The sequence below is a fragment of the Chelonoidis abingdonii genome, chromosome 5 (assembly GCF_003597395.2).
Source record: "Chelonoidis abingdonii isolate Lonesome George chromosome 5, CheloAbing_2.0, whole genome shotgun sequence".
Taxonomy (NCBI): domain Eukaryota; kingdom Metazoa; phylum Chordata; order Testudines; family Testudinidae; genus Chelonoidis; species Chelonoidis abingdonii.
In genome coordinates, this window is record NC_133773.1 from 119,818,120 (window position 1) to 119,843,803 (window position 25,684).

General features: G+C 40.4%; 1 protein-coding gene across 1 annotated transcript in view; it reads left to right on the forward strand.

Moving 5' to 3' along the window:
* STK32B (serine/threonine kinase 32B) overlaps nucleotides 1-25,684 on the forward strand; it is a 283,372-nt gene that overhangs the window by 17,380 nt on the left and 240,308 nt on the right. Inside the window, exon 2 of the mRNA XM_032792001.1 lies at nucleotides 17,067-17,122. Coding sequence (XP_032647892.1) covers nucleotides 17,067-17,122 — 56 coding nt within the window. The remainder of the gene's footprint in view (nucleotides 1-17,066; nucleotides 17,123-25,684) is intronic.

Genomic DNA, 25,684 nt, shown 5'->3' on the forward strand with positions numbered 1-25,684 from the left:
ACAGTGATTTTGATTCTTTCTTTTATACCTCTATAACTAGCTAAATGACAAGAATACACCTAAATTTTTAGAGTATAGGCCTTTGCAGACAGGCCTGAATATCTATATTCTAACACTCCACCCGCTTTTTTTCCTTTTTCTTTTGGGATCCTCCTGCCCAAGTATCCCTGGAAAAGTGTAGGTGACATATTTCCTGATAGGGCCAGGCATTAAAGTGGAAGGTGTCGATATTCCATTTGTCCCACTGCCCCTTCTGTAGTACAATGCCCTACAACTTCTCTCATACGGGCATACCACACCTATTTCAATTAGTGTTCCTGACTTCCCATTATAGTGGGCCCGAGAAGGTTGGGTCCATGTTGTCTAGCACACTGCGGGGTAGGGAAGACTTAGTACATTACTTATAGGTTATCTCCATATGCAACGTAACACAAGTACAGTTAAAAATACAGAATCCACAACGATACCGAGTTCTGACCACTGCAGTATGGTCCAACATCCGAGCCACCACCAAACCACTGCATCTCCTCCTTCGACAGGGTTAAGATTTTAATGTGTCCAGTTGCTGGCAGTTGCAACAAGCTGCCTCTGCAGGTTTTGCGTGTTTTTGTTTATATTATAAGTTCATTGAATGTCCACAGAGAAATGGGTTATTGTTGAAAGCAACTTAACCACTTGGTATGGAATCAGGCAGTATGCCCTGGTTTGATTATTTACAGCAATAAGATTTACAGATTCATTTGTGCACCGAAGTCCAGATAGCAGCGTGTAGACATGTGTAGTTTGGTTATGGGCTGGTGTAATTGTGCATCCAGTTGTCTACCCCTTGCCATAGGCCATTGATCCTGCTCCTCCATAGTCATAGGAAAGGGGCACATTTAAACATCTTCTGTGACTTATACCATTTTACACCCCCCTCCATTGATTCCCAGCGAGCTTCTCCCCTTCTCATTATTTTCATAGGGCTTGTGGGGCCCACCTTAGTTGCTGTTCCATTTCCAGGTACCATGGTAGCTGTTACAGGTGCTCACCTCCTAGTTGAGCATTTTATATTTCCATACACTCCCCCTCCCCCCACGTCATGCTAGCAACAAGACAAACACCACAAAATACAGATCAATGGTATTCTGGGTTATTCTTCCCCTGGCACCAGCTTGCTTGTAAAGTGTCTGAAAAACAAAAGAAACAATTTCCATCCCCCTGGTGGGGACAGGTTATTGCTTAATAATAATACCACTTCCTTTTACAAAATTTCCTTGCTAATTGCATAAAAAACAGAAGAATTACCCTCAGGCTGTCAATATTTTGTTCTATAGTTAGGCTGCTAAATTACCGCACTCAGTGGTCATTTATGAAATTCATGAGGTGATGTCTCTCAGTTTCCCCTCTTGGACAACAGACCAGGTTTTCAATCGTTTCTCTGCTGTACCAAGCTTTAAGTTTATTTTCAGGTAATAGCTGAGAGATAACTTTAGATTTCTGCTCTGTACACACACACACAAACACACACCCTTTAGAGTTAACCTGTCCCCCTTATTTTCATGCTTGACTTGTTTTTTCCCCTCTCTTTCCTGGGGGGCCATAATCTGAGTCTTCTAGTAGCTTGTTTGCTGACCAGGTGTATTTATTATTTGCAGGTCCTTTGTGCTGCTACTTGATTAATAAGTAGCCCCTCCACCACACTGGGCCAGAAACTGCATCGCTTGTACCTTGTGCAGTGCAAAGTCTTATGCCAATTATTCACATTCTGATTTAGTTGTGTTTTACATCTACCTTGTGCTGGTGTAAATGACAACACAAGTGCTGGGCAATAGAGAATCTGGCGCATTATTAAGGCTAGCTGAAAACTGAGGATTCTTTTCTATGAAACATTTTAAATAAACTGACAAATGTTCATTTTGTTAAAAAAAATTCCTGAAATGTTCTGGTTTTTCAACTAAATGGTTGGAAACAAAATGTATTTTAGAATAAATTTGAAATTCAAGAAATTTATTTCAATACAAATAATAATGAAGACTTGCTGTTTGGTGTTTGTTCCTTTTTCCTCTTCTTCACCTTCTCTTCCTCTTTTCCACTGGAAAAGAGGGGGAAACAAAAAAAAAAAAAAAGGAGAGGTGATAAAGAGAGAGACCAGAGGGATCCTGAAACCCAAATAATTTTTTATTTGATTCAAAATGAAAAATTCTCATTTCAATGCAGTAGAATCCATTTGAAACGACATTTTTGTTTCAAACCATTTGATAAAAATATCAGATTTTTGTGAGAATTTTCTTAGCCTCCAAAAAGCAATTTTTCATCAAATTATTTTTTCTGAATCAACTTAGCCCACACTACTGCTCAAATATACTCAACCAGGCTATGACAATCAAAGATTTGCTTTCCAAATACTTACTATTTTCCTGACATCCAATCAATATTCCTCCATGCCTTGTAATACAATAATCTTACTAAATATGACAGAAGCACCCATAACTTCCAGACTCAGATTTTTAAGAATTCTGTTTTGGACCAACCAATAACTAGTTTTAAAGGCTGATGGATCCTGGAAAGTTCTGTTTATTTACTAGTAAATCTAGTGCTCTTAAGAAGGACTGTGGTAGAGAAATATGGCTCTTCTCACTGATGCAATCATGATATGTAAGTAAATGAACGTCTGTACTCTAAGAGGACAAATAACTAATTGAATAACCATTATAAATACATATGGAGCAATGCAGAAGCCAAACATGACCTTCCACTGATACAGTACTCTTTTTTCAGGACAACTTTAGGAATTCCCTTTAGTTTCAGTGCCCAGGCTTTCTGAAGAAGCATTTGCTAAGGTACTATGAGGCACACCTTAGAGATTCCAGTAGGCTCTTTGGCAAAAGGACACAACTGGACTCTTGGAGCTAAACCCTCCTCCCACAGAAGGCGATAGGAGTTCTGAAATTGACTTCAGTGATTTAGCAACAAGTCTTTCTCCTGTCCGAGAACCTAGGATGTATAGAATGGCCTCCCTCAGTACTTCAGTATGAAATAGGGGAGTTGTTTACTAATGTAGCTTGTTGATTTATCTTGATTTTTCATTAGAAATGGCATAGGCAGGCCCCTAGAGCTTGTATCTAAATCCCTGCCACAGTGAGGCTGTAATAATTGCAATTTGTTAGTACCTTGCTGAAAGAGGAAAATTAAGGGTCTCAGTTAGCTGTTTAATGTATTTTTACTGCCTATTTGCATTTAACACTATGATTTTTGTAGGCGAAAATAATTGTAGGCACAACCTACATCATTTAAATGTCAAATACAATCATAACTGAATATCTAAATGATTACATGTTGCCTGTATATAACTGTGGATGCAAAATTGCACCTGCAGTTTTTGTGTGGTTGCAAATTGTGGACTCAAGAGTGAGGTTAGGCTTTGAGAATGTGATCCTTTGAATCTTCCTCCTGAGCAACTTTGTTTCCCCCTCCCCGCGCCCCCGATGCTGCCTTCTGCTTAATGATTTCCAAATTCACATTGTTGTACTCAGGTGATGGATTGTTGTTGGATAACCAAGATTTGCTTTCCTTTAGTGGACTACACTTTATCATTCTAGTCTATTGTTAATAGGATTTTTAGCATAAAATGACAGGTCACTCTAGTGCCTCTCCAAAATGCTTAACTCACCAAAATGAATATAGTTAAGGGGAGGAATTTTTTTCAGGACACAAGCTCGGGACAGTAATTTATAATGGTGCTCTGTCTAACCCAAGTAGTTTACTTTTGAAAAGGAAGTCTAGTGCATGAGGTGATTGATTAAAAATGTGAATACATTTAAAGAGGTATTCAGAACTCTTACCTCAAGAATTTTAACATTCCACCCTATATTAAAATAAACACACTTATTCAGCTAAACCATGTACTTTGCAGTACATGAAGAAAAAGGGTCTTGTGCAGAATCCTGTTCATTGGTCCAGTGGTGGCAGCTGGTAAAAGTAAATGTATGGTTTAACTGAGAAAAGATTGAGTCAATGGGAGGCTTTTTATTAAAATATCCAGTGACCCTAAAGCTATGGAATTAAAAAAAAAATCAAGAGGACGACATGTTTTGGATTCTTTTGATATAATTGAAATGTATGGTTAGAATAATTGCTTTGGGCATAATGATAAGTCTTCTTTCTGTATGTCCTTGGCAAACAGAAACAGAAACCAAAGCTACTAGAATAAAAACAATCATTCAATTTTATGTCAGAAAATGTAACATTTTTTCTGTTTTCTAAGTGGTTGAAATTGATCATATTTACATGACACTAGTAAACAAAGTATTTTGGTTTCAGGAAATTACTTTTATTGTATTACACAGTGTGGGAACAATTTTCCTATGTGGTCACCAAAATATGAGCCATATTTGGGCATTTAAATAGCACTTAGGTGCATTCTTTGGGAGGAACAGGGGGAAAACGTCTGTTTTCTATTTAAGTAACCTGAATTCATATTTGGATGTTCTCTGAAGATATCTGGGAAACTGAGGCAAGGAAATTAAGGCCTAAATCTCAAGTTGGGTACCCAGAATTGAGACACTCAAATTTTTTTGGACACTTAAGAAAAACTTTGGCCTCAGTGATACACTCAAGATCAGTAACAGAGCCAGTTACAGAACTCAAAGGTGAAATCCTGGTTCCACTGGCAAAACTCCCACTGACTTCCACAGGCATAGGGTTTCATCCCAAGTGTTACTGGCTCCCATTCTTGTCCTCAGATCATGCAACATGTAAACGTATCAAAATTTGACGCTGATATTTGATGTACTTACTGGTAAGAAGATTAAAGGAAAGAGTTTCTATGAAAAGCCAAGGAGTTTTGTCAAAATTAAATTTATTTTATTTTTGCAAGAAAATGTTGATTTCAATGACAAATTTTTATTGGAAAAATTCTCAATGAAACATTTCATGTTGAATTGGCTAGAGCTGGTTGGGAATTTTCCATTGGAATGATTTTTCAACAGAAAATACTGTTTCTACAAAATCAAAATTTTCCCATGGAAAATGTCAATTTGTCTCTAATGTTTGATTCTCTGTTGGGAAAACCAAAATAAAGTGTTTCATTTGGAGTCAGTTCAACATTAAACTATGTTTCCCCGTTGTGGTGCATTGTCTTATGGGAGCTGTCATTTGGGTGACTGTTGCCCCCATTCTCTCCTATGAGCTGGGCTCCTTGGCTGGACTATAGCACCCATGATAAACAGAACGTTCCCTGTGGAGTCAGGGGCTGTGTTACATTATGGGAGATGGAGCCTGGTCCATAGGGGAGAATGAGGGCATTAGTCTCCTAAACTACAACTCTCTGGAGGCAATAAACCAGGGGTGGCCAACCTGAGCCTGAGAAGGAACCAGAATTTACCAATGTACATTGCCAAAGAGCCACAGTTATATGTCAGCAGTCCTCCATCAGCTCTACCCCCTGCTCCCAGCACCTCCCGCCCACCGGCAGCCTGGCCAATCAGCGCCTCCCCCCCCACACCTCCTGATCAGCTGTTTCATGGTATGCAGGAGGGTCTGGCAGGGAGGAGCGAGGGCACAGCAGGCTCAGAGGAGGGGGTGGGAAGGGGTGGAGTGGGGGCAGGGCCTGTGGCAGAGCCTGCGGCTGAGCAGTGAGCATCCCCCGGCACATTGGAAAGTTGGCACCTGTAGCTCCAGCCCCAGGGTTGATGCCTATACAAGGAGCCGCATATTAACTTCTGAAGAGCCGCATGTGGCTCCGGAGTTACAGATTGGCCATCCCTGCAATAAACCATCATGAGGTGCATTTATAAATACAGATTAATGTTGAACTGACTTGAAATGAAACTATTCTGATCAGTGTAACCAATTGAAATGAAACTTTTCCATTCAGGCATATTAGAATATTTTGTTTTGACTGAAAATGCTGAAACAAACAGTTCAGCATTCCCAAACAGAAATTTCTCTGAACTTTTTGTTCTAATTCAGGATGCTAAAAATGTTGAGATATCAGAATTTCCTGTGGGATGGAAATTCCAGTTTTTGCTCAACTAATTTTGATATTTCAAAATGTCAAAAAAAGTCAAAATATCAAAAAACCCAACTTTTCATTTCAATACAAAAATAGAATTTTTTGAGATTTACAAATTGATAGATTTCTGAACACTTCATTCTGCAAACATTTCTGATATTTCATCCTGTTTTGGGACAAAAACAAAGTGTTAAAATGCCAATTTCCTTTAGGATGGAAATTACATTTTCTGAACACCGCTAGTTCACAAATACGGTCAAACTGACATTTATTTTCAAATTCAAACAAATATTAACAGAACTGTTTTTTTCCACTTTTCACTTGGCTCTGGTTATCAGTTTTTGCACATACAAAAGTCTTCAGATCTTCCTCAATCCAAACAGACTGTAGATAATTAAGAAAATAATTAAGAGAATAATTAAAACAGTAATTAGAAACAGCAGGTAAATTTGTCTTAAAACAGCCATTAAGCTTGAAGAACTGAAATGTCTTCATTCAGTTTAAATGCAAAGCTCTGAAACGCAATGATAGAAAAATGTAGCATTAGTGAAATAAAAGATCACCCTTGAAACTGCTGTTATCTTTCTCTCCAAATACCTATTGTTTTTCTAATTACCATGTTCTTCCCATCTCCTAATCGAATCAATATATATTGGTGGCATATCCTAATCTCAAACTTCATTTAGGTACCAGGTCTTATTCTCTGCTTGCCTCAAGGTACAGCTGCTTTTAACATTCTGTCAATAAAAGCTTGTGTTTTATCCTCAGTTTGAACATTATCTCTCTTCGCTAATGCATTTTCTATAAATAGAGCAATATGGACTATGATTCCATCTAATATAACATTTTATGCCGCTTAATCTAATTTTTAAGTACTTGTCATGTTTCTCCTGTATATATTTGTTCATCTTCAAGACTCCATTATGGCAGCTGAATACATAACTACATATAGCTGGCTATTCATCTTCTGTGCTTGTGCATGCAAATGTGCCAGAACAACCTTGTGGCTTGTAATCGTCATATCTCTGTCTGTTCAAAAAGCCTTAGAATTTACAAAATAACCAAATGGAAAAAGCATGCTGGAGAGTCCTTGAAAACTCAGTCACAATACTGCCAAATGAGTAAAAGGTACATGTAGAATCCACAAGGAAAAAATAATATTTAGCTATTCTAGTTCACTGAGTTACATATGAAATGGAAGCAGAATGTAAAAAAATTACCAGATGTTTAAGACACAAAGTAGACTTAAATCAAAATCTAGCTCCTTGGCTAAGTGTTTCATTGTGAAGCGTTGTCTCCGGGCAAATCTTTTAAAGTATATTGTAATGTGGTAACCCTATTTTTTATGGAAGAAAACTTTGGCTAGGTTCAAGGCTGGTGCAAGGAAGTTGTGCGCCCTAGGCAAAACTCCCATCTTGCGCCCTCCACCCCATAGCAGCGAACCCAGCCCCCCACCCGGGAAGCCCACCCCCCTGCCTGGGGAGCCCCACCCCCGCAGCAGCTACCCCTCTCCGCGGCAGCTAACCCTGCCCAGGGAGACTCCCCCGCCACCCCGCGGAAGCTAACTCTGCCCGGGGAGACCCCCACAGTGGCAGCTAACCCCGCCTGGGGAGCCCACCCCAGCTCACCTTGGCTCTGCCTCCTCCCCTGAGCACGCTGGCGCCATTCTAATTCTCCTCCCCTCCCATGCATGCAGCGCTGATTGGAGGAGACTTAGAACGGGGGCTGTGTGCTCAGCGGAGGAGGCAGAGTGGAAGTGATCTGGGGTGGGGAGTGGTTCCCCTGTGCGCCCCCTCTCATTACTGTGGGTGACCCTCCCCGTGCCTCCCCCCCACAGCTCACCTCTACTCCACTTCCTCACCTGAGCAGGTTTTTAGGCGCCCTCAACCACTAGGTGCCCTAGGTGGCTGCCTAGTTTGCCTAAATGGTTGCACCGGCCCTGGCTAGGTTATGGCATATGAAATTAGTGCTAGAAAGAGCTGCAAGTATTCCTTTTAATTCCTTTGTATTCCTTGTATTCCTTTGTAATTTTAAAAAACTAATGCAACTTTACAATTTCAAATTTGGAAGAAACAGAGAGGTGGTATACCTCTATCACAGTAGTGAGATTCAGAGCCACAATGAACTCCACGTAGACACAGGGGAACCCACTGCAGGATCAGGCCCAAGTTCTACTGTTCTCTACTGTGTGCAATCAGATCTGCTCAACTGTGTGTCATAAACTCTGTGCTTCTAACAGCTGATAGGGTCACTTGGCTCAAGTGGTGGTGGTGGGGAAACAAATTTTGTACTTAAAGCAGGTGTCCATTCAGTTGCTATAGATCTGTCAAGTTCAAAGTGGCACTGGTGTGCAGCAGAGTGTTCTGGTGCTTAGTCCTAGGCAGTAACTGATTTGTTAGAGTTCTGTATCATGTGAAATGGATGATGAATGCAAAGTAGAAACAGTTTCATCCAAATTCCTTGGCTTTCTAGAACTTTATACAGGGAATTAATAGAGAAACTAATGTTCCCCTGATTCAAATGCCATGGGGTTTTTGCTTATGCTTCATAAAGGATTCAGTCATGGTTTTGATTTTTTTCAGCTGTATAAGCTTGGATCATATTTTGGTCTCAGTTACACCTGTGCAACTGAATGAAGTCAGAGGGATTACCTAGGAAAAGTCTAGCTCAGAATAGCAACATCTAGATACCAACATCTACTGAGTTGCTTAAACAATTTCAAATCAAATTCCTATGCATTCTTTTCAGCAATGTTAAAATTGTATATATCTGCATCTATACTACCTAAGCTGAGGTATATGTTTTATTTTATGGAGTGTAAAATTCTTCAAATAACACTTATTAATGTTTTTGGATTTATGATATTTTTACACAATAACTATATCTCAGCCACACTGAGCACACGATAGGTAAGTTAGCACTCTACAAAATCCACCCTGTTTTCAAATCATCACCTCAGCCACATGTAAGTTACAATTGAAGAAATGATGCTGAAAATGAGAATATTTTAAATTAAATTCCTAAGTAAACCTACAAATCAGGGAGTGGAAATTTTGTGTTCCTATTCGATGTGGCATCAATCAAAAATGTAATGATCTGTGTGAAAATAATGGTTTACTTATTTTTATTCGGCTCGAATCACTGCACCACTCACGAATAATGCAAGTGGGGTGAATGCATGTAAAGGACTCCATTATTTTAACATATCATTATGCATATAATTCTGTATAGTCTATGCAAAAGGATAAGTAATAGACATTTCCATGAAAATTATCCAGTTTGTCTGCAGTATGGCCCTAAAAAGTCAATAGACTGTGATGTGAATGTTATTTTCCTAATGGTCTACTTTTTCTGAGGGGTGGGAGACCAGGAAATGTGTAGATCTTACTTTCCAATATATATCTTTTTACTGCTTTAGTAACTTTCTGCTGTGTTACATCTTTCAGCTATACCAATGTCATCTGGGAGGCGGAATGGCTGGACTGGGCATCAGGTTTCATTCTCAACTCTATGGCTAATTTATATTAACTCTGAGTATTATTTTATCTATTTTTTTGTATTGAAATGGACCCATTACCATATCATCTGAGCACCTCACAACCAGAGCTATGCCAATAACTATGGGTCTTTTTATTTTTATTTTTTTGGTTTGTTGGCAGTTACAAAATATAAAATTTCATTTCGGGTCAGTCCTAAACCAGAACGTTTTGGAACTGTCTGCAAATTGAAAAGTCAATAAAAATAGGTTTGGGTTGAATGAAGTATTTTGTTTGATCCAAAACAGAATGTTTTATTTTGATATTGGACATCTTTACCAGTATTTTAACTTTATTTAGGAAGTATTAGCAGGTTTATAAATTTGTTTTTTAATCAAAGGAAAGGAAATTTGGAAGTGAAGGGAGAACTCTTCCTATCCCCTTCAATCCAGTAGCCCAGTGGATAGGACATTTATCTGATATGTGGAAGACTTGAATGCAGGTCTCCCATGGGAGTGCCCATATCACTGTGTTATTGGTTATTCTTCAGTGGGTCTCTCACCCTATAGACTGGTCGTGAGAGTACTGGTCTGATAAATGGGAGACCTGGGATCAGGAACGGTTTCAATATTTCTGAATGTTTTCCCCTCTTTTAAACTGAAACAATTAGCTGAAATTGACAGGAATTTACAAAATGTTTTGATTGATCTAAATATGTACTTCAGATCCAGGTGTCACCCCGAGGGAGTTGGATTTCAAGTCTTCTGAATTTGTTGGGTGGAAGAGGGAAAGGGGATGAGGAATCCAAACTAATTTCTAGACTCTGTAAATGCCCAAGTAAAATATATATTCTAAGGGCCAGACTCAGAGCTGATGAGCAAGTTAGATCTCCTATAGACTTGCTTAAAGTCTCTTACAATTACTTCTCTACAATGGCATTCATGTATATATGTGTAAGGGACTGATTTGGGGAAATCTACATGCCAACGAGTCAGAAAAAAATTTTAAGTTAAAGAGTCTGTATGAAGGTTTACTATAATTTACACAATATTACAGGATTCTTTTAGCTGCTTTTCTTGCTACAGTCCTCTCTTCTGGACACTTAGCATATGAGTCACTCCCTGCTTTCCACTCACAACCTCTGCTCTAACACTATCTTCTCCCACTCTCAAATATAATCTTAGAGTTTAAGGCCGGAAGAGACCACCAGATCATCCACTCTGACCTCCTGCATATCACAGGCCACCAATGGGACTCAGCACCCGCACACTAAACTCAACAACCAAAATTAGACCAAAGTATTACAGCCCACAGGAGACTAGACTATTAGAATAGGAGGGACTGAGGTACCACCAGTGGTCCCGACCTCCACAGTGGCAGGGAAATGATTAAGTGAGATATACCTCAATAATCCTGGAAAGTGAACCACACACTCATGCTGCAGAGGAATGTGAGAAACCACTGAGGTTACTGCCAATCTGAGCTGGGGGAGAATTCCTTCCCAACATCACATATACTGATCAGTTAGACCCTGAACATGTGAGCAAAAACCAGCCAACCAACCAGCTGAGAGAGAGAGAGAATGCTCGGTGCTACCTCAGAGCCCCAGTCCTCTCTAATGTCTCATGTCCAGCCATGACCATCCTTGATACTTAAGAGGAAGAAAATTAAATAAAATAAACAATACACTGGGGGAAGAATCACTTCCTGACATCTAATCCTTAATCATTGTGCTGGATCTAATGTAGCGCCTAAACCTGGAATCCTTAGTCAAAACTCCCACTCATGCTGGTTGGAAATTTGAATGAGTAACAAATGCAAGATCAGGCTCTCAGACTGCAGTCTCCATGAGATATTTTATTTTCCTACATGTTTGTAAAGCACCATTAACCTCTATTATGCTACACATGATAACCCACTTGCAAACGGTGCTTGCTTAAAAACTTGTAAAGATAAAATGCATCAACTTCTCCAAAAATTGGGAAGGAAATGTTTTCGTCCCAAGTGAAGGATACCAAGAAAACTATTTTAAAAAGAGCAATAGTCATATTACTTCTGGTAAAGAATGAGTTCCCCTGCCAGCTATACCATTGTCTCACCTGGATTCTGTGCTAGTGTAACACCGACAGTTCCTGGTCATCAGCAGGCAAGATTGAACCTGGGACCTCTGGAGCTTAGTGCATGAGCCTCCCTCTACCGCATAAGCTAACAGCAACTAGCTGTTAGCTAAGGCTGTAGAGCAGACTCATTTTATCTCTTTCTCTAAGTGGTCTTCATGCCACTAGATGGGACAGAACACCAAACCCTGAAGGTGTGTCGGTTACACTAGCAAAACATCATTAGATACAATGCCAGTCTCTGCAAGAGTGTTAGATGTGTAATACTTTAAGAGATGAGAACTCTGTTGTTGTGATACCTTAACTGCACAGACACTGTCTGATCTTGATGATATATTAAGTACAAGAACTACTGGGGGTAATGATCAACCATAGCTCATCTCAGCATCAGCTGTGGCACCGCAGTCCTGAATGTTCACAACAGGGAAAAACACACTAAAAGAACATACAAATTGTGTGATTAAATAAGAAAAGGTAAGTACAAGAAAAGGCAAATCAGAAGGAAGGGTGAAAATCAATACCTGAGGACAATGGACTTGTATAACACTAAGGTAGCACTCAATTTAGTCTGCCATACTCTGTTAGTCACACCTGTATTGCTAAACTGACTTCTATATTTAATGTATGCAGTGTTGTAGCCAGGATATTAGAGAGAAAAGGTGTATGGGCTAATAACTTTTAATGGACTAAGTTCTGTTAGTGAGAGAGACTACCTTTAGAGTATACATGGAGCTCTTCTTTATGTGTTAACTACTTATGCTAAACAATCTGTTCCATCTTGTATTTAACTGTGACACTTGGAGTAAGTTTCCCAGACCTGAAGAACAGCTCTGTGTAAGCTGCAAAGCTTGTCTCTCTCACCAACAGAAGTTGGTTCAATAAAAGATATTATCCCACCCATCTTTTCTCTGGTATATTTAATGTTTTTCTGTTCGTCTTGACCTCCAATAGGTCTACTGTTTAAAATATCATAGTCCTAAAATTGCTATTTTGACTGATGTCTCATCTGAAAAAAATGTCCCTTCTACCCTTCTCTAGCATCATGCTGAGAGCACTGGCTCAGCACTGACTTAGAGGAAAGAGTGCCACCTACTGAATCAGCAGCACTGCTTCTTGCAGAAGAGGTGCTGGAGGGTAGTAGCCTGTCTAAACATTGACCCAGACTCCACAACTCTGGTTTTAATCTAAGGTGTGAGGGAGCTTTCCCACTGACTTCTATAGGACCAGGATTCAACCTGTGTTTTTGTAATCTATGAAGATCACAGTTCAGGTTGGCAAGGCTATAGGAAGCCAGGATTCCTTTTCACCTGCCTGACAACTACCAATTGGTTATGTCCCTTTTCATTGTCTGGCAGATCCACCTTGTCGTCTTAACTTCAGTAGCTAGAAGTAGAGATTAATTTTAAAATTTAAAGTAAGGGACTTGTTTTATAGCAACTCTCGCAAAGACAGCATTGTTTTCTCTTAATGTTAGGTTGAAAAGTGTAACCTTCCCCTTAAGCTTCATGCTGAGAGTGAAAGTTGTGAACATTAAATCAGTTACTGTGGCTGTATTTTTAATCACTTGTATGTGGTTTATTAATAATCTGAGTTAAACCAAAAGGGACAAATGCCTCATTTAATCATTTTCTTCTTGAAGAAGTCCAATTTACATTTAAACCCCCTATAATAAATACATTATCCTAGTCATTAAGAGTAATGATAACCATTAAAGAACAACATTTAGAGAAATAGGGTTTAAGAGAACATTAATAAACTTCCTTCCCCTAACTAAAAATGAATGTTTAATCTAGGTTCATACAAAAATAAAATCCCATATTAAAATGATACATTTCAAAATCAATCTGGTGTGGCATAACAATATAATATATCCATGTAGTAACTTGTGTGGAATTAATTTCAAATTGCTGGAGACGAATCTACATCCAATGCTATCCCGCTGTAATTGGGGACCAGCCTTAGTGGCCCAGACTCTGATCCAAGCTATGCCTGTTGCATGTCTGCAGTATGTCAGTTGAAGCCAATGAACCTGATTCTCCTTTCGCTTATTTTCTCCTGAATTATATTGAGAGGAAATCCAGCCTAACAAGTCTTATGCTGGTCTAGCCAAAATCAATCTGTGGCCTAGCTAAAGAATCCAGTCTTATCCTTTCTGAGGCCAAACTCCCATTCACATAAATAGGACTTTACCTGCCTAAGGAGTGCAGGCAGGAGGCCATGCTCAATTAAATGACATTGTCTTTAAGCAGAGGTGTCTGGTTTAAAACTAAATCAATAAAATGTATAAGAAATATCAAAAGGGGTGTAGTATGTGAGTTACAGAGTTAAGCTTCTTTGCAAAGGAGAAAAGCTGCCAAAGAGTGGGATAAAAATCACTTTCTGCCACTTAAGCCAGAGCTGAGTGGAACACCTCTTAACCTTTACAAGCTACAAGAATGTACATCTCTGATCAGCTTCAAGATCCTGGTCACTAATCCTGCAAGTCACTCCTTCGGGCTGACTTCGATGGGTGCACCTGTGCAGAGTGACTAGCTGGGAGAGAGCATAAAACATCAGAAACCTTGATGGACTGGGGCTTCACGAGCTCTGGATCACTGAAAGAACAGATCCCCTGGACACCAGCTTTGATCAATCATAACCATGGATTGCCCAGGGCCAAGGGAAGAGAGCACAGCTTTTTCAGCAGCAAGCCCTCATTTGGAGCAAAATATTATTAGACTCATCTGTTTGATAAGCCTTCCACCAACAGCAGTGTAGCCCACTCTTCGGTGTGTGTTACGCATACCCACTGTATCTGATCCATGTAGATGATATGACTCTGCTACTGCACCCCTTTAACCCACTGCTTTGTTTAGCTCACACTCTAGTATCCTGCTTCCTGGTGATTATCAAGCAGATATTTGTTATAGCAGCACTAACAAATGGACCAACAATGCTTCCTTGAAGATGCTGCAAGTTAGCAAAAATTATCTAATATTTAAATATATTATAAATATTATTAATTGAGTTAACAAAACACACTACAAGCATTGTTACAGGATGACACTGAGACATCAGCCTTTCCCATTGACTTGCTATACATAGGGACTTAGGACTGCAGGGGAGCTCCTGGGTCATCAAGACCAGTCTCCTGCTATCACAGGCAGCCCCATTGTTTAATTGCAACCTTGTCATATAACTGACATCAGCCTTAAGAGGCTCTACTCTCCCATTCTACCTGGGCTGGTAGATATTTTTAACAGGTATGTATAAAGTATGAGTAGGAAGTTTTGTTTATTTGTGAGTAGGATTTTTTGCCTGAAGTGGTACATTTTCAGAGCAACTTTGCAAAGGTGCTATACATAATTTTGCAGAAGCCCAGTTAACACAGTGGTGGGCACATTAGAAATGGACAGCCAAAGCTAGGACAACATACAAGTTGCCAGTTCTTGGGTTTTTTTTAAATGTTTCAATAAATTTTGCCAGTTTCAGTTCATGTGGTTTTGTAGCCTTTGGGTTTCACTTCAAAGTGTGATTCTGTTCTGACAAGTGATTGTAAAAATTGAATCACACATTCCTATAGTTGTGTCTCAATATCAAATTTGCTCAGACCACCAGTATAATGATAGATTTTTGCCTTAACTACCAGCCCTACCACCTAACCTGGGCTTAGAATGTAGTGTGACCTTCAATCTAGCTCATGGAACGCTACCACTAAGAAAGGTTCTGAAAGCCAAAATCTGCTCTCTCACACCATTATGCAAACACCTGTAGGGCAGATACTACTCTAATTTACATTGGTGTGACTCTGAAGTAAATCCATTCTATGCTAAGATAAAAATCTTCTGAAGTAGGCTTTGTATTACATCTAAGAAAATTGTGTGTGTTTTTTTTTTTTAAATTACGTTTTGCACTGGGGTAACTAACCATATAGGGAAGGACTGATGCAGATCCTTTTGCATCATCCAAACTCCCTTTCTCTTCAATGGATTTTCTGCCTGAACAAAGAGGCCCTGAGAGTGGTTACTACTACCACTGCTATTGCGTATCTGTAACAGGATGGCAGTGTTTGCCTATTAGCAGATGATGAGCTGCTGGAAACTGTTAAATTAACTGATTTGCTGACTCACTGGTGCAGCTGGCTCATTATCCCATGTGGTTACAAGAGAGGTTGGGTGTAGCCTGAGCTGGGACCTGAGGGAAGGAACTGTAAGTGTAGAATTTTTAGTTTACTAGTGTTTTGAGACTAACCTTTTCAATAATAAATCAGACCTGAAGAGAAATAATTTGCTTTCACTGAGGATATGTCTATACTGCAGTTAGACACCTGTGGCTAGCCCTTGTCAGCTATCTTGGGCTCATGGCTGTTTAACTGTGGTGTAGACATTCAGGCCTGGAATGCAGCCCAGACTCTAGGACCCTACAAGGTAGGAAGGTCTTCTGTAGCCTGAGCCTAAATGTCTATGGTGCAATGAGACAGTCTTACAGCCTGAGCCAGCTGGCATAGGCCAGCCACAGGTGTCTAATTGCAGTGTAGACATACCTTGAGTGTCTAGGTTTGTGGCCATGAGGGAAGGATCCCATACATAATCACAGTAACACACTTTTTTTTTTAAGCAGACTTTGCACTTTCTGTAGTTTCTTCTGTTTGAAGATCTTTGCTGTATTATACAAACAATGAAATTCCCCCAATGAGGTTGGCATTGATTCTGGAGCCCTGCAAAATGCATTTTGCTGTGTGGATGAAAGGGTGAAAATTCCAAACCATCTCTGCTGTGCTGGGGAACTGTAGACAGTTATTGGACTGGAGCCAGTGACATCAAAAGTGGTTAAGACTGACTCAGGAGAAAAGTGGAATCAGGCAACCCAAAATCCACTCCTGGGCCAGAATTTACACCTATCATTCTGGGTGGAGGATGGGGAAAGCACCAGTTGTGATCATCTACTACTCACTAGGATATATTTCCCCCCTCTCCCTCCTGTAGACCTACTATTGCTGATCCTAGATGTTCAAAAACCATGAATTAGTCCCTCTGCCTCTAAATATTTTGAGATTTTCTTTAAACTTGTGACTTTTTTTTTTTAAAAGTTGGGTTAATTTTATTTTACTTACAGGTTTCTGAGTATTTAGGTTACATTTAGTTCATACTTTCAGGCTCTTTTCTGCAACAACTATTTTTAAAGAGGGAAGGTCATCTCTGTGTAAGCTAAAAAGCTTCTCTCTCTTACCCTAACAGAAGCTGGTCCAATAAGATATCACTTCACCCACCTTATCTCTCCAGTATCCTGATACCAAACTGGCTACAACAACACTGCATACAACACTTTTTTCCCCCCATCAAACATATTTTCATTTCCAGGACCTGGGATTTTAAGAAAAACATTAAATATCATGAGAGTTGTAATCAAGTCACAAGAGTAGGCAACATAGCATTGTTTTTAATTTTTAAATAACTCTTTCTGAGTCTGCATTCTTCTCTTTTCTATTTGCTTTTACAGTTAATTTTGACCACTTTCAAATACTGCGAGCTATTGGGAAAGGGAGTTTTGGAAAGGTAAGAATCAATGTTTAGTTGTTGTTTGTTGTTTTTGGTGATAAAATCTAGCAGCAGATTTCTTCATACTAATATAATACGCTCATTCACTCTGGTTAGGATAACAGAGTTGCATTTTGAAGCTTTTTTATCACAGTCAAATTAAGTGCAACTTTGGTTGTACGTTAAATTAAGTTACTCTGACTACAGTACATTTGCTTGTTAATCGTGTAAATATGATTATAAGTAAATATCTTCCATAGACTTTAGCATGACTAAGAAATCAACTTCAAAAAAAAAAAAAGAGAGAAGTAGTAGCAGACATCTCAGACTGTCTAGAAAAGAATGATCTTGTTCTGATCCTGATTTATCTATTTTAATATGATTAAAATATTTCAGTTACAAAGATACTTTTTACATTGATTCAAATACATGTAAAGTTCTATCAGCTGAAATGTAATTATGATAGAAAATGTTTCTTCAATTCAATAAGCATGTGCTAGAATGGGGAAAACCAACTACTTGTTTACAAATGAGTATATAATAATAAAGAATCATGTAATAACCAAGATCTTAAATTTTCATATGAATAAATACAAGTCTATGCAGTCAGATGGAGTCATGTTAAGAAAACATTAGAGAGAGACCATTACTTGAAATGATAAATTTGAAGCTTGCATATAACTTGGACAGCAGATCAAAAAATGATAAGCAGTTAGACCTTGATTCAGGAGATTTAATTTAAGCACATGTTCACTGTGTTCTTTGGAGCTACTCCCACACTTATGATTAAGTCCATATATGAATTTTTTCAGGATCAGGGGTCTTACATGGGTAACAGTGTGTTTCATCCAGCAGAAGCCCAAATCACTTCACAAGCTGACTTTCAAACTTTTGGCTGTAAATCTTCATTTAGTTCAATGAATTTCATGAGAAGTTTTGCCTGAGTAAGACTGCAAGAATGAGTGTCATGCAAAACTGTATTCAGGTATCCTCTTCCATATCACTGAGGTTCAGCCACCTCTGGGGTGGAACACAGTAACTGTTTACTATCACACAGCACTACTAGAATGTCACATCAAACTGAAACTACCGAGGTCCTTGATGACTCCATTGTTGGGGGAACAGGTTAGATCCAGGATAAGTATTCATAGGTATATCCAAATGATCCTAACCCTTGAGGGGTCCATGCATTATTCTCTTTCCCTCAGAGTTGCTCCCTCACCCTGGCAACACTGCCATCCCCAAAAGGCCCTGGCTCTTTATGCCAGATGCAGTTGTTTTGTAAGGGAAGGGAAAACTGAATGCTACAGCCCTCTGAGCTCTTCAGAAGCTAGCTGGTGGATCCACTCTTGTCATGTGGGGCAGATGGCAATGCTACCTAAAAGACAACGGTTCATGAAGCACTGTTTGTTTTTGTAATTCCCAATATGACAGCCTTTCCTGGTGCTGATTATTCGTTTGGGGTGCAGTTGACTGCAGTGTTCTCTGAACCTTTTTAACATTTGGATTTAGATTCACATTTCCCTAGAGCAATGTTTGTAGTGGCCAGTACATCCCTCAGTCCATGCTGCTTCCAGCAGTTCCCATTGGCCTGGAGCAGCGAACTGCAGCCAGTGGGAGCTGCTATTGGCGGAACCTGCAGACGGGGCAGGTAAACAAACTGTCCCGGCCCACCAGGGGCTTTCCCTACACAAGAGGCATCCCAAGTTTGTGAAACACTGTTCTAGGGCATCCACTGAACAATAGGAAGAAATATAAACATGCTGCTTATCTTTTAACATAATTTGTTTAATGTACAGTTGTCAGTGCAACAAAATAGTCTTCTAAATAATGTACTCATTTATCCCAAAGCAACACAAAAGAGTTCCACTCCATCTTCTGACTCTTTCACAAACAGTAAAAGAAGAAAACGCATGTTAAGATGGCCTGTCCTACAGTATCCACAAGGACGGCATGTCAAAAGCACAGCTTCCAAAACAGTTTTTTTTTCAGCAAATCACTTTCAGCCCCTACCATCCATTCAGGAATGACTTTAATCCCAACTTTACCTGTCAGTCTCCTTCTGGAACCTCCTGATGACAGAAAGCACCAAAGCACAATGATGTTGCCTCATCATTTCTTTATTTTGGTAAATTGTGCCTGAACCTATTGTAAAACCCTCTCCCTGATTTATGTCCTGTATTTTATTTGTGCTTGTAGAGCATGGCACTTTTCTTGACTTGCCTTTGGGTCAAGATAGGTGACTTAATATCTTTTACTGAACCAACCTTTGCTGGTGGAAGGGATAAGCTTTTTGGGCTCTTTCTCAGGACTGGGGAAGGTAACCAGAGTGTCTGAGTTAAATACACATTGAGACAGATTGTTAAGCATAAGGGGTTCACACATGCTAGCAGGCGGTAGGGTATATTACAAATTGTTCTAATGAGTCATAAACATGTCTCTGTTTAAGTTAATGGTTTTTAGGGTCTAGTGGAGTTATGAATTTAAGTTCCCGGACTCATCTTTTGACGGTATTACACAGGTTTCCTTGGAGGAAGAGGACTGAGAAGTCATATATGGAATGATCGATTTATGAAAAGTGTTTGCTCATGGATGATATGGTGTTTTTGTCTTTTCTTTGTGAGCTCAAGAGCATAGCGACTGTCTGGCTTCACCCACATAGTTGTTGTTGCGGCATTTCGTGTACTGGATGAGGTATGTCACATGTTGTGATAGGCATGTATATGATCCATGGATCTTGAAAGGTGTGTTATGTGTAGAGGTGATGATCATTGTAGCAGTGGAGATATGTTTACAGGTTTTGCATCTGTTGTTCTGGCAGGGTCTGGTGCTGCTTTCAGTTGGTATGCCCTAATCTGTGGGAAGCTTTTTTCTGTTGGTGAGGGTTGGGGGTTGTTTGCAGCCCAGAAGAGTGGGTTCGGAAAAGACTTCTACTGTGAGGTGGTAGGTGACAAATTGGGATGTGTGATGAGTAGTTCCCCCCAGACTGTTGAAATGGGTTCTCCCAAGGAGTTTGGGTGGCCCTTTCCATGATGTGGTCCATATATCTAGTGGAGTGCCCTATTTAGTGAAGGTGGTTTTAAATGTGTTTAGGTGTGTATGCAGACTTTCTCTTTAGAGCAAATTCTGTGGTACCTGAGTGCTTGGCTGAGAAACTTATTTCTTGACATTTCTAGGGTGGCTGCTTGATCTGTGGAGGTAAGTGTGGTGATTCATGGACTTCTTACAGGTAGTTGTCTATCGTGTTCCATTGTTAAAGCTGACCATGGTATACAGGAAATTGATGCTGGTGTGGGAGTGTTCTAGAAAGAATTTGATGGATGGACAGTGGTTATTAAGTTAGGGTGGAAATCTGAGGGAGTTTAGGTCATCTCTCTAGAGGATGAAAGTATCATTGATGTAACTCAGGTATATCATCAGTTTCATGGTCCATATTTTCCAGAAATCCTTCCTCAAGGTGGCTATGAAGAGGTTGGGATGATGAGGAAACATCCTAGTACCCATGGCTGTTCCCATGGTTTGAACATAGAGTTTAAATGTGAAGTTGCTGTGGATGTTTGGCAATGTGTTTGGAGTGGATTTCAGAGTGCTGTATGTTATCTTATAAGTATTTGAGGAAGGCAGTGACGCCATCATGGTGAAGGATGTTGGTGTATGTAAAGGTGGCATCCGTTGTGGCAAGAATGGTGTTCTCTGGGAGGTTGTGAAAGTTGCAGAGTTTCTGCAGGAAGTCAGTAGTGTCTTAGAGGAAGCTGGCTCTTTGTGTGGTGAGTGGTTTGAAGATGGTTTCTATGAGTCCTATATGCCTTCAGTAAGAGTGCCAGGGCCAGGTATGATGGGTCTGCCTGGGTTCCCTTGTTTGTGTGTCCTGTGGAGCATGTTAAAGGTCTCCGGGGTGGGTTCATGGGGGATGAGGTTGTAGAGTTTCTCTTGGAGTTGTTTGGGGAAGGATTTGATGATACCTTTAAATTCTTGTGTAAACTGTGGTTTGGGGTCTCTCGAGTTCTTTATAGTAGGTTGCGAGATTTGTTTGTTAGCCTCATTGACATAGTCATCACTATTAAAGACTATGATGATTTCCCCTTTGTCTGTTGGCTTGATCGCTATCTGATGGTTGGATTTCATTGTCTGTATAGCTATCTTATATCAGTAGTGGAGAGATTATGGTAGATGCAATATTTGCTGAGAATATCACTGATTTCTTTCCCCTGAAGCAATGGATGTTATCATCCAATGTGTGGTTTTGTCTACTGGAGGGTGTCCAGTCAAATTATTTTTTTTCCTTATGACTGTTGGTGGGAATGTGATAGTTGTGGGTAGTGGTATCTTTGTTGTGACAGAATTCCTTGAGCTGGTGTCAGCAGAAGAATTTCCTAGTTCTCCACATGTTAGTACGGTATCAGATTCTGTGGTGGGGCAGAAATCCAGTCTCTTGGAGAGTACAAATACTTCAGTTCCAGTGAGGGACAGTCTTGATAGGTTGATGATGTTGACGTATTGTGTACTGTTCACATGGGGGTTCTGGTGTCATGATATATCCCAGAGGTGGTTCCACTTCTTGCTTTTGTGTTGGATGGCTGTCATCAGCCTTTTTTAGGGTTGTTCTGAGTTTCCTGAATGATCTTCAGGTAGGTTTCCCGTTTCTTTTTTGTTTGTTTTTTTTTCCTTCCAGTGTTTGAGAGCATGTGATAATCTCTTATTTGAGGAGCTCCCTTCTAGAGTATGTAAGATGGTTCCTCAGTTTTTCTGAGGTCCTTCTGCAGATCTTTCACACACACTTGGAGTTGTATATAGTGGTCCGAGGGTTAGAGATGGAAAGTCCTCTGGGGATGATGATGTGTTTCTTGCATCTGCTCAGGAAGTAGAAGTTGCTATTCAGTCTGGTTTCCTTCATCACGTTGTTAAATTTCCATTTTAAGGAGCGGTGATTGTTGTTCCCCACCTCTTATGGCCACCCCGGCCTCTTTTGTCTTGTGACAGTGGTAGGACTTTTTATGACACTCCTAACTTTATATATTACCGCTTCTGGGACGCAGTGTCTGTGTAGATATATCTTAAAATAACAGTGGTTGCTACAGTAACCTTAGACCTCTGCAGGGTTTGACTGCAGGTGGCAGCTGATGACAGCCAGGCAAAGACTGCACAGCTCAGCATGCTTTTGTGCACAGTGCTCAAGGTGATTCTCTCCATCAGCTTGTCCTTCTGTTCCCCTCTGGAGCGAACTCCCTCAGCAGCTACCCTGTCTCCCTAGAGACAGCCTCAAAAAACAAGAAAGCATTTTTCCTGACTTTTGTTGACACCCGAGTGGCAGTTTATCTTCAATATTTTACTGCAATAGTATTTGTTCTTTGAGAATTCACATACCGCTCAGCAGACAGGAGGATGAGCTCTTGAGATATAAAGACCTGAGAAGTGGCCGCTGGACTTACAGATGACTCTATACCAACATGCACCATTCTCTTAGAGGAGCACTATTTCTATGGAGATTGGCAGGGCAGATGCAGTTTTGTAGCTACGGTAGTAGTTCTTTTACTAGAGAAAGTGAAAACATATACCACAATGGCTGTGAGCAGGATAGGAAAGGGGCCATGGATGTGGAGGGGGAGGAAAAGGAGTAAAATTAGTTTTCCTGAAATAAAAAGGTTTATTTACCCTGCTCAGGAGGAGGCTCCTCTGACAGCTAAGGCTGCAATTCAGCAAAAGGTGTCCTTAAATACTGAGTGACCTAAGTTCTGAGCCTGATTTAGGTAGTGATTCAGTAAGGTACACAAACATATATGTACCTTTAGACAAGTGAGCAGTCCCACTGACTTTGTCCCTAACTTCCTGTATGGTTTGAGTAGCTCACTTTCCAGTTTTCTCCTCTGTACCACAAAGCACTGATATTTCACAGTATCTTGAGATCTGTGGGTGAAGGGAACTTTCAAAGTTCAGGGCACTGTACCATTAATATTTCCTCTAATACCCAAAGCTGGCCAAGTCAGTAATTCCTCAAGAATAGCCTTCTGCTTGGTATTCAGTATTTCTTTTCCTGGTTTGTGACTGTAGGAAGTCCAGAAGGGAACAAAATTGAAATAAATAATTCAAACTGCAAATTCCTAAAATAAGTCCAGGTAACGATTTGTTTACACCCTGTCAAATATTGCAAGTGTGTGCTTGCATCTGATCTAACTAGATTTTTTTCTTCCTTAATAGAGTTCTGTAAAATGAGTCTAATCAAATTAAAGTAAAAATTATATATTTGGATATTCAATAAATCAAATATTGACTAGGAATGAAATACTATAATTTACTGCAGATGTAACCATGTAATTGCAGGCTTGCACAGGCAGGATAATTTGCATTCAGGTCTACTTTCCAGGGATGATATTGTATGAGACTTCTTCAAATTCTCTGTTCAAATTGTCAAGTACATTGAACAGTCTGCAGGTGCAGCCCATTTTACTAGCTAGGGCGGAAAATGTTTGTGGAACCACCACTCCACCAGCAGCCAAAACAAAAAGAACAAACCCCCTCCAAAATACCCCAGAATACCACCCCACAGCCAGCCAATCAGAGTGGAAAAAACAGCAAAATAAAAATGCCAAACAGTGTGCCGCTCCCTGGAAACTGGCATCCAGGGTCATCGCCCTGCTTGTCTGCCCCTAGAACAAACCCTGACAATCTGACCACCTTAAATTAAATTTAAATTATAATTTGAATGTACAAACACTTCCTTCTCCTATATATCTCTGATGTTGAGACTCAGGGCTCATATCTGATGCTTAATGGGCACTGGCGTAAATCAGGAATAATTCTACTGAAGTCAAGGGAGCGACACTGGTGTAAAATGGATGGGAGACCAGAATAAGTCCCACAGTCATAGTCTGTTTTGCTGAATAATTGGCCAAGTATTTTCTAATAATCTACAGTTTATCCAACAGCAACATACTGCACCAGTGCAGAGTAGTAATGTTTCTTGACAGTATGGCCACAAATATTCTTGAGCTTTAAGTGACATGAGAAGATACTGGGCTAGATGTTTTGCCTCTGTTCCAGCTGTTTTGTATTGGTCATGGCAGCAGAGGTTTCATCGGGTCAGGGAAATTCCTTAGTGGTGTGAAGCCAGGTCTACAACACCCATTCCCCAACCCCTTTCTAAGTTTCTTCAATCTATGGCCAGGGCCAACTAGCTGAGACCATGGATATTAGTGGCTCGGAGCATGAGGGGACAAATCAGAAGTGGAGGATAGATTCTGTATCCCTATACACCTCTATTATCTATTGTCTTAACATATTTGTCCCAGACGTAGACCGGAGCAACTTAGTTGGGACTAACAGTGTGTGGGGACAGAGTGCCTCACCTCTGCTTCCAGTTGTCTCCCCCATGCAGCTGTTCTGGAGCCCAGCACAGAACACCTGGAATTGTGACTCTCCTGAGTAGATGGGAGATGTAACAGGTATATGTTTTCCAGCAGGAAAAGTGATTCTCAACAATCCCCATCATTGGTAGAGGAAGTATTTGTTTAGGGACATTTGACGAGGTGGGGATACTGCACAGCACAGTAAATTTCTCTGCAGGGTACAAGCAGCACATTGAAACTGGTTAAGAGACAAATTCTGCCATCTTTTTATACAGTAAATCCTTTTTCAGACCCCACCTCCATTGCAGTGTGAGAGGTAGGTAGAATTGCAGTCCTGGGGACCTGTTGAGCAGGGGGTGTAAACTGGATCTCAAATTTGTGTAATAGTGTGTGTCCTCCCTTTGCATGTTGGAGAACTCAGAGACAGAATGCAGCTCAGCACTGGACTTTACTCTGGATTGTGCCTCAGAGGCACAATCTAGCTCTGAAGTTGTCATCACATCAGTTTCACTCTCCAGCTGGCTCCATGGGGAAGGCAACTCTGTGTGAATATTGCCCTTGTCAGATTCTTTGTCAGCTGCTAGCTTTAAGGTAACAAAAGTAGAGGAAACATATTAGTCTTTAGATTTAATCAGGTGAAAGGGACTATTCAATCTCCCAGTGACAGCAGCTCAGGCATGTAGAAACAACTCTGTGGCTAGAACATTTCGTAAGGGACATTTTAAAAATCAGCATCACATACCCTAAAATAAAACTGATAGACAAATTCAGCAGCTGCCACTGAAGCTGGGGTACCAACTGTGCAGAGCTCTAATTATTGATTTGATATTCACCAGAAAATTCTAAATGGATAACATTTGTAATGGGAGCACAGCAGGTGCAGAATCCCACACTTACGTGCAAATGAGGGAACTGTTCACTGGCCTCCCCATTTACACATCAGTTAGCCTATTTCTCTTTACAAATGTTGGACTTGTGTTCCCATTTTTATTTTTGCACTTGCTGTGGTCCATGTCTCAAAATGTCTCCAAGCATAGGCGCAGACTTCTGCTACCGCCGGTGGGTGCTCCACCTCCCTCTGTCCCCAGCCCTGCCCTGACTCCACCCCTTCCATGAGGCCCCACCTCTATCTTGCTCTGATTCCAACCCCTCCCCCAAAGTCCCCACCCCAACTGGGCTCCCTTCCTGCCCCTATTCTGACTCCTTCCCCAAGTCCCTGCCTCTTCCCTGCCTCCTG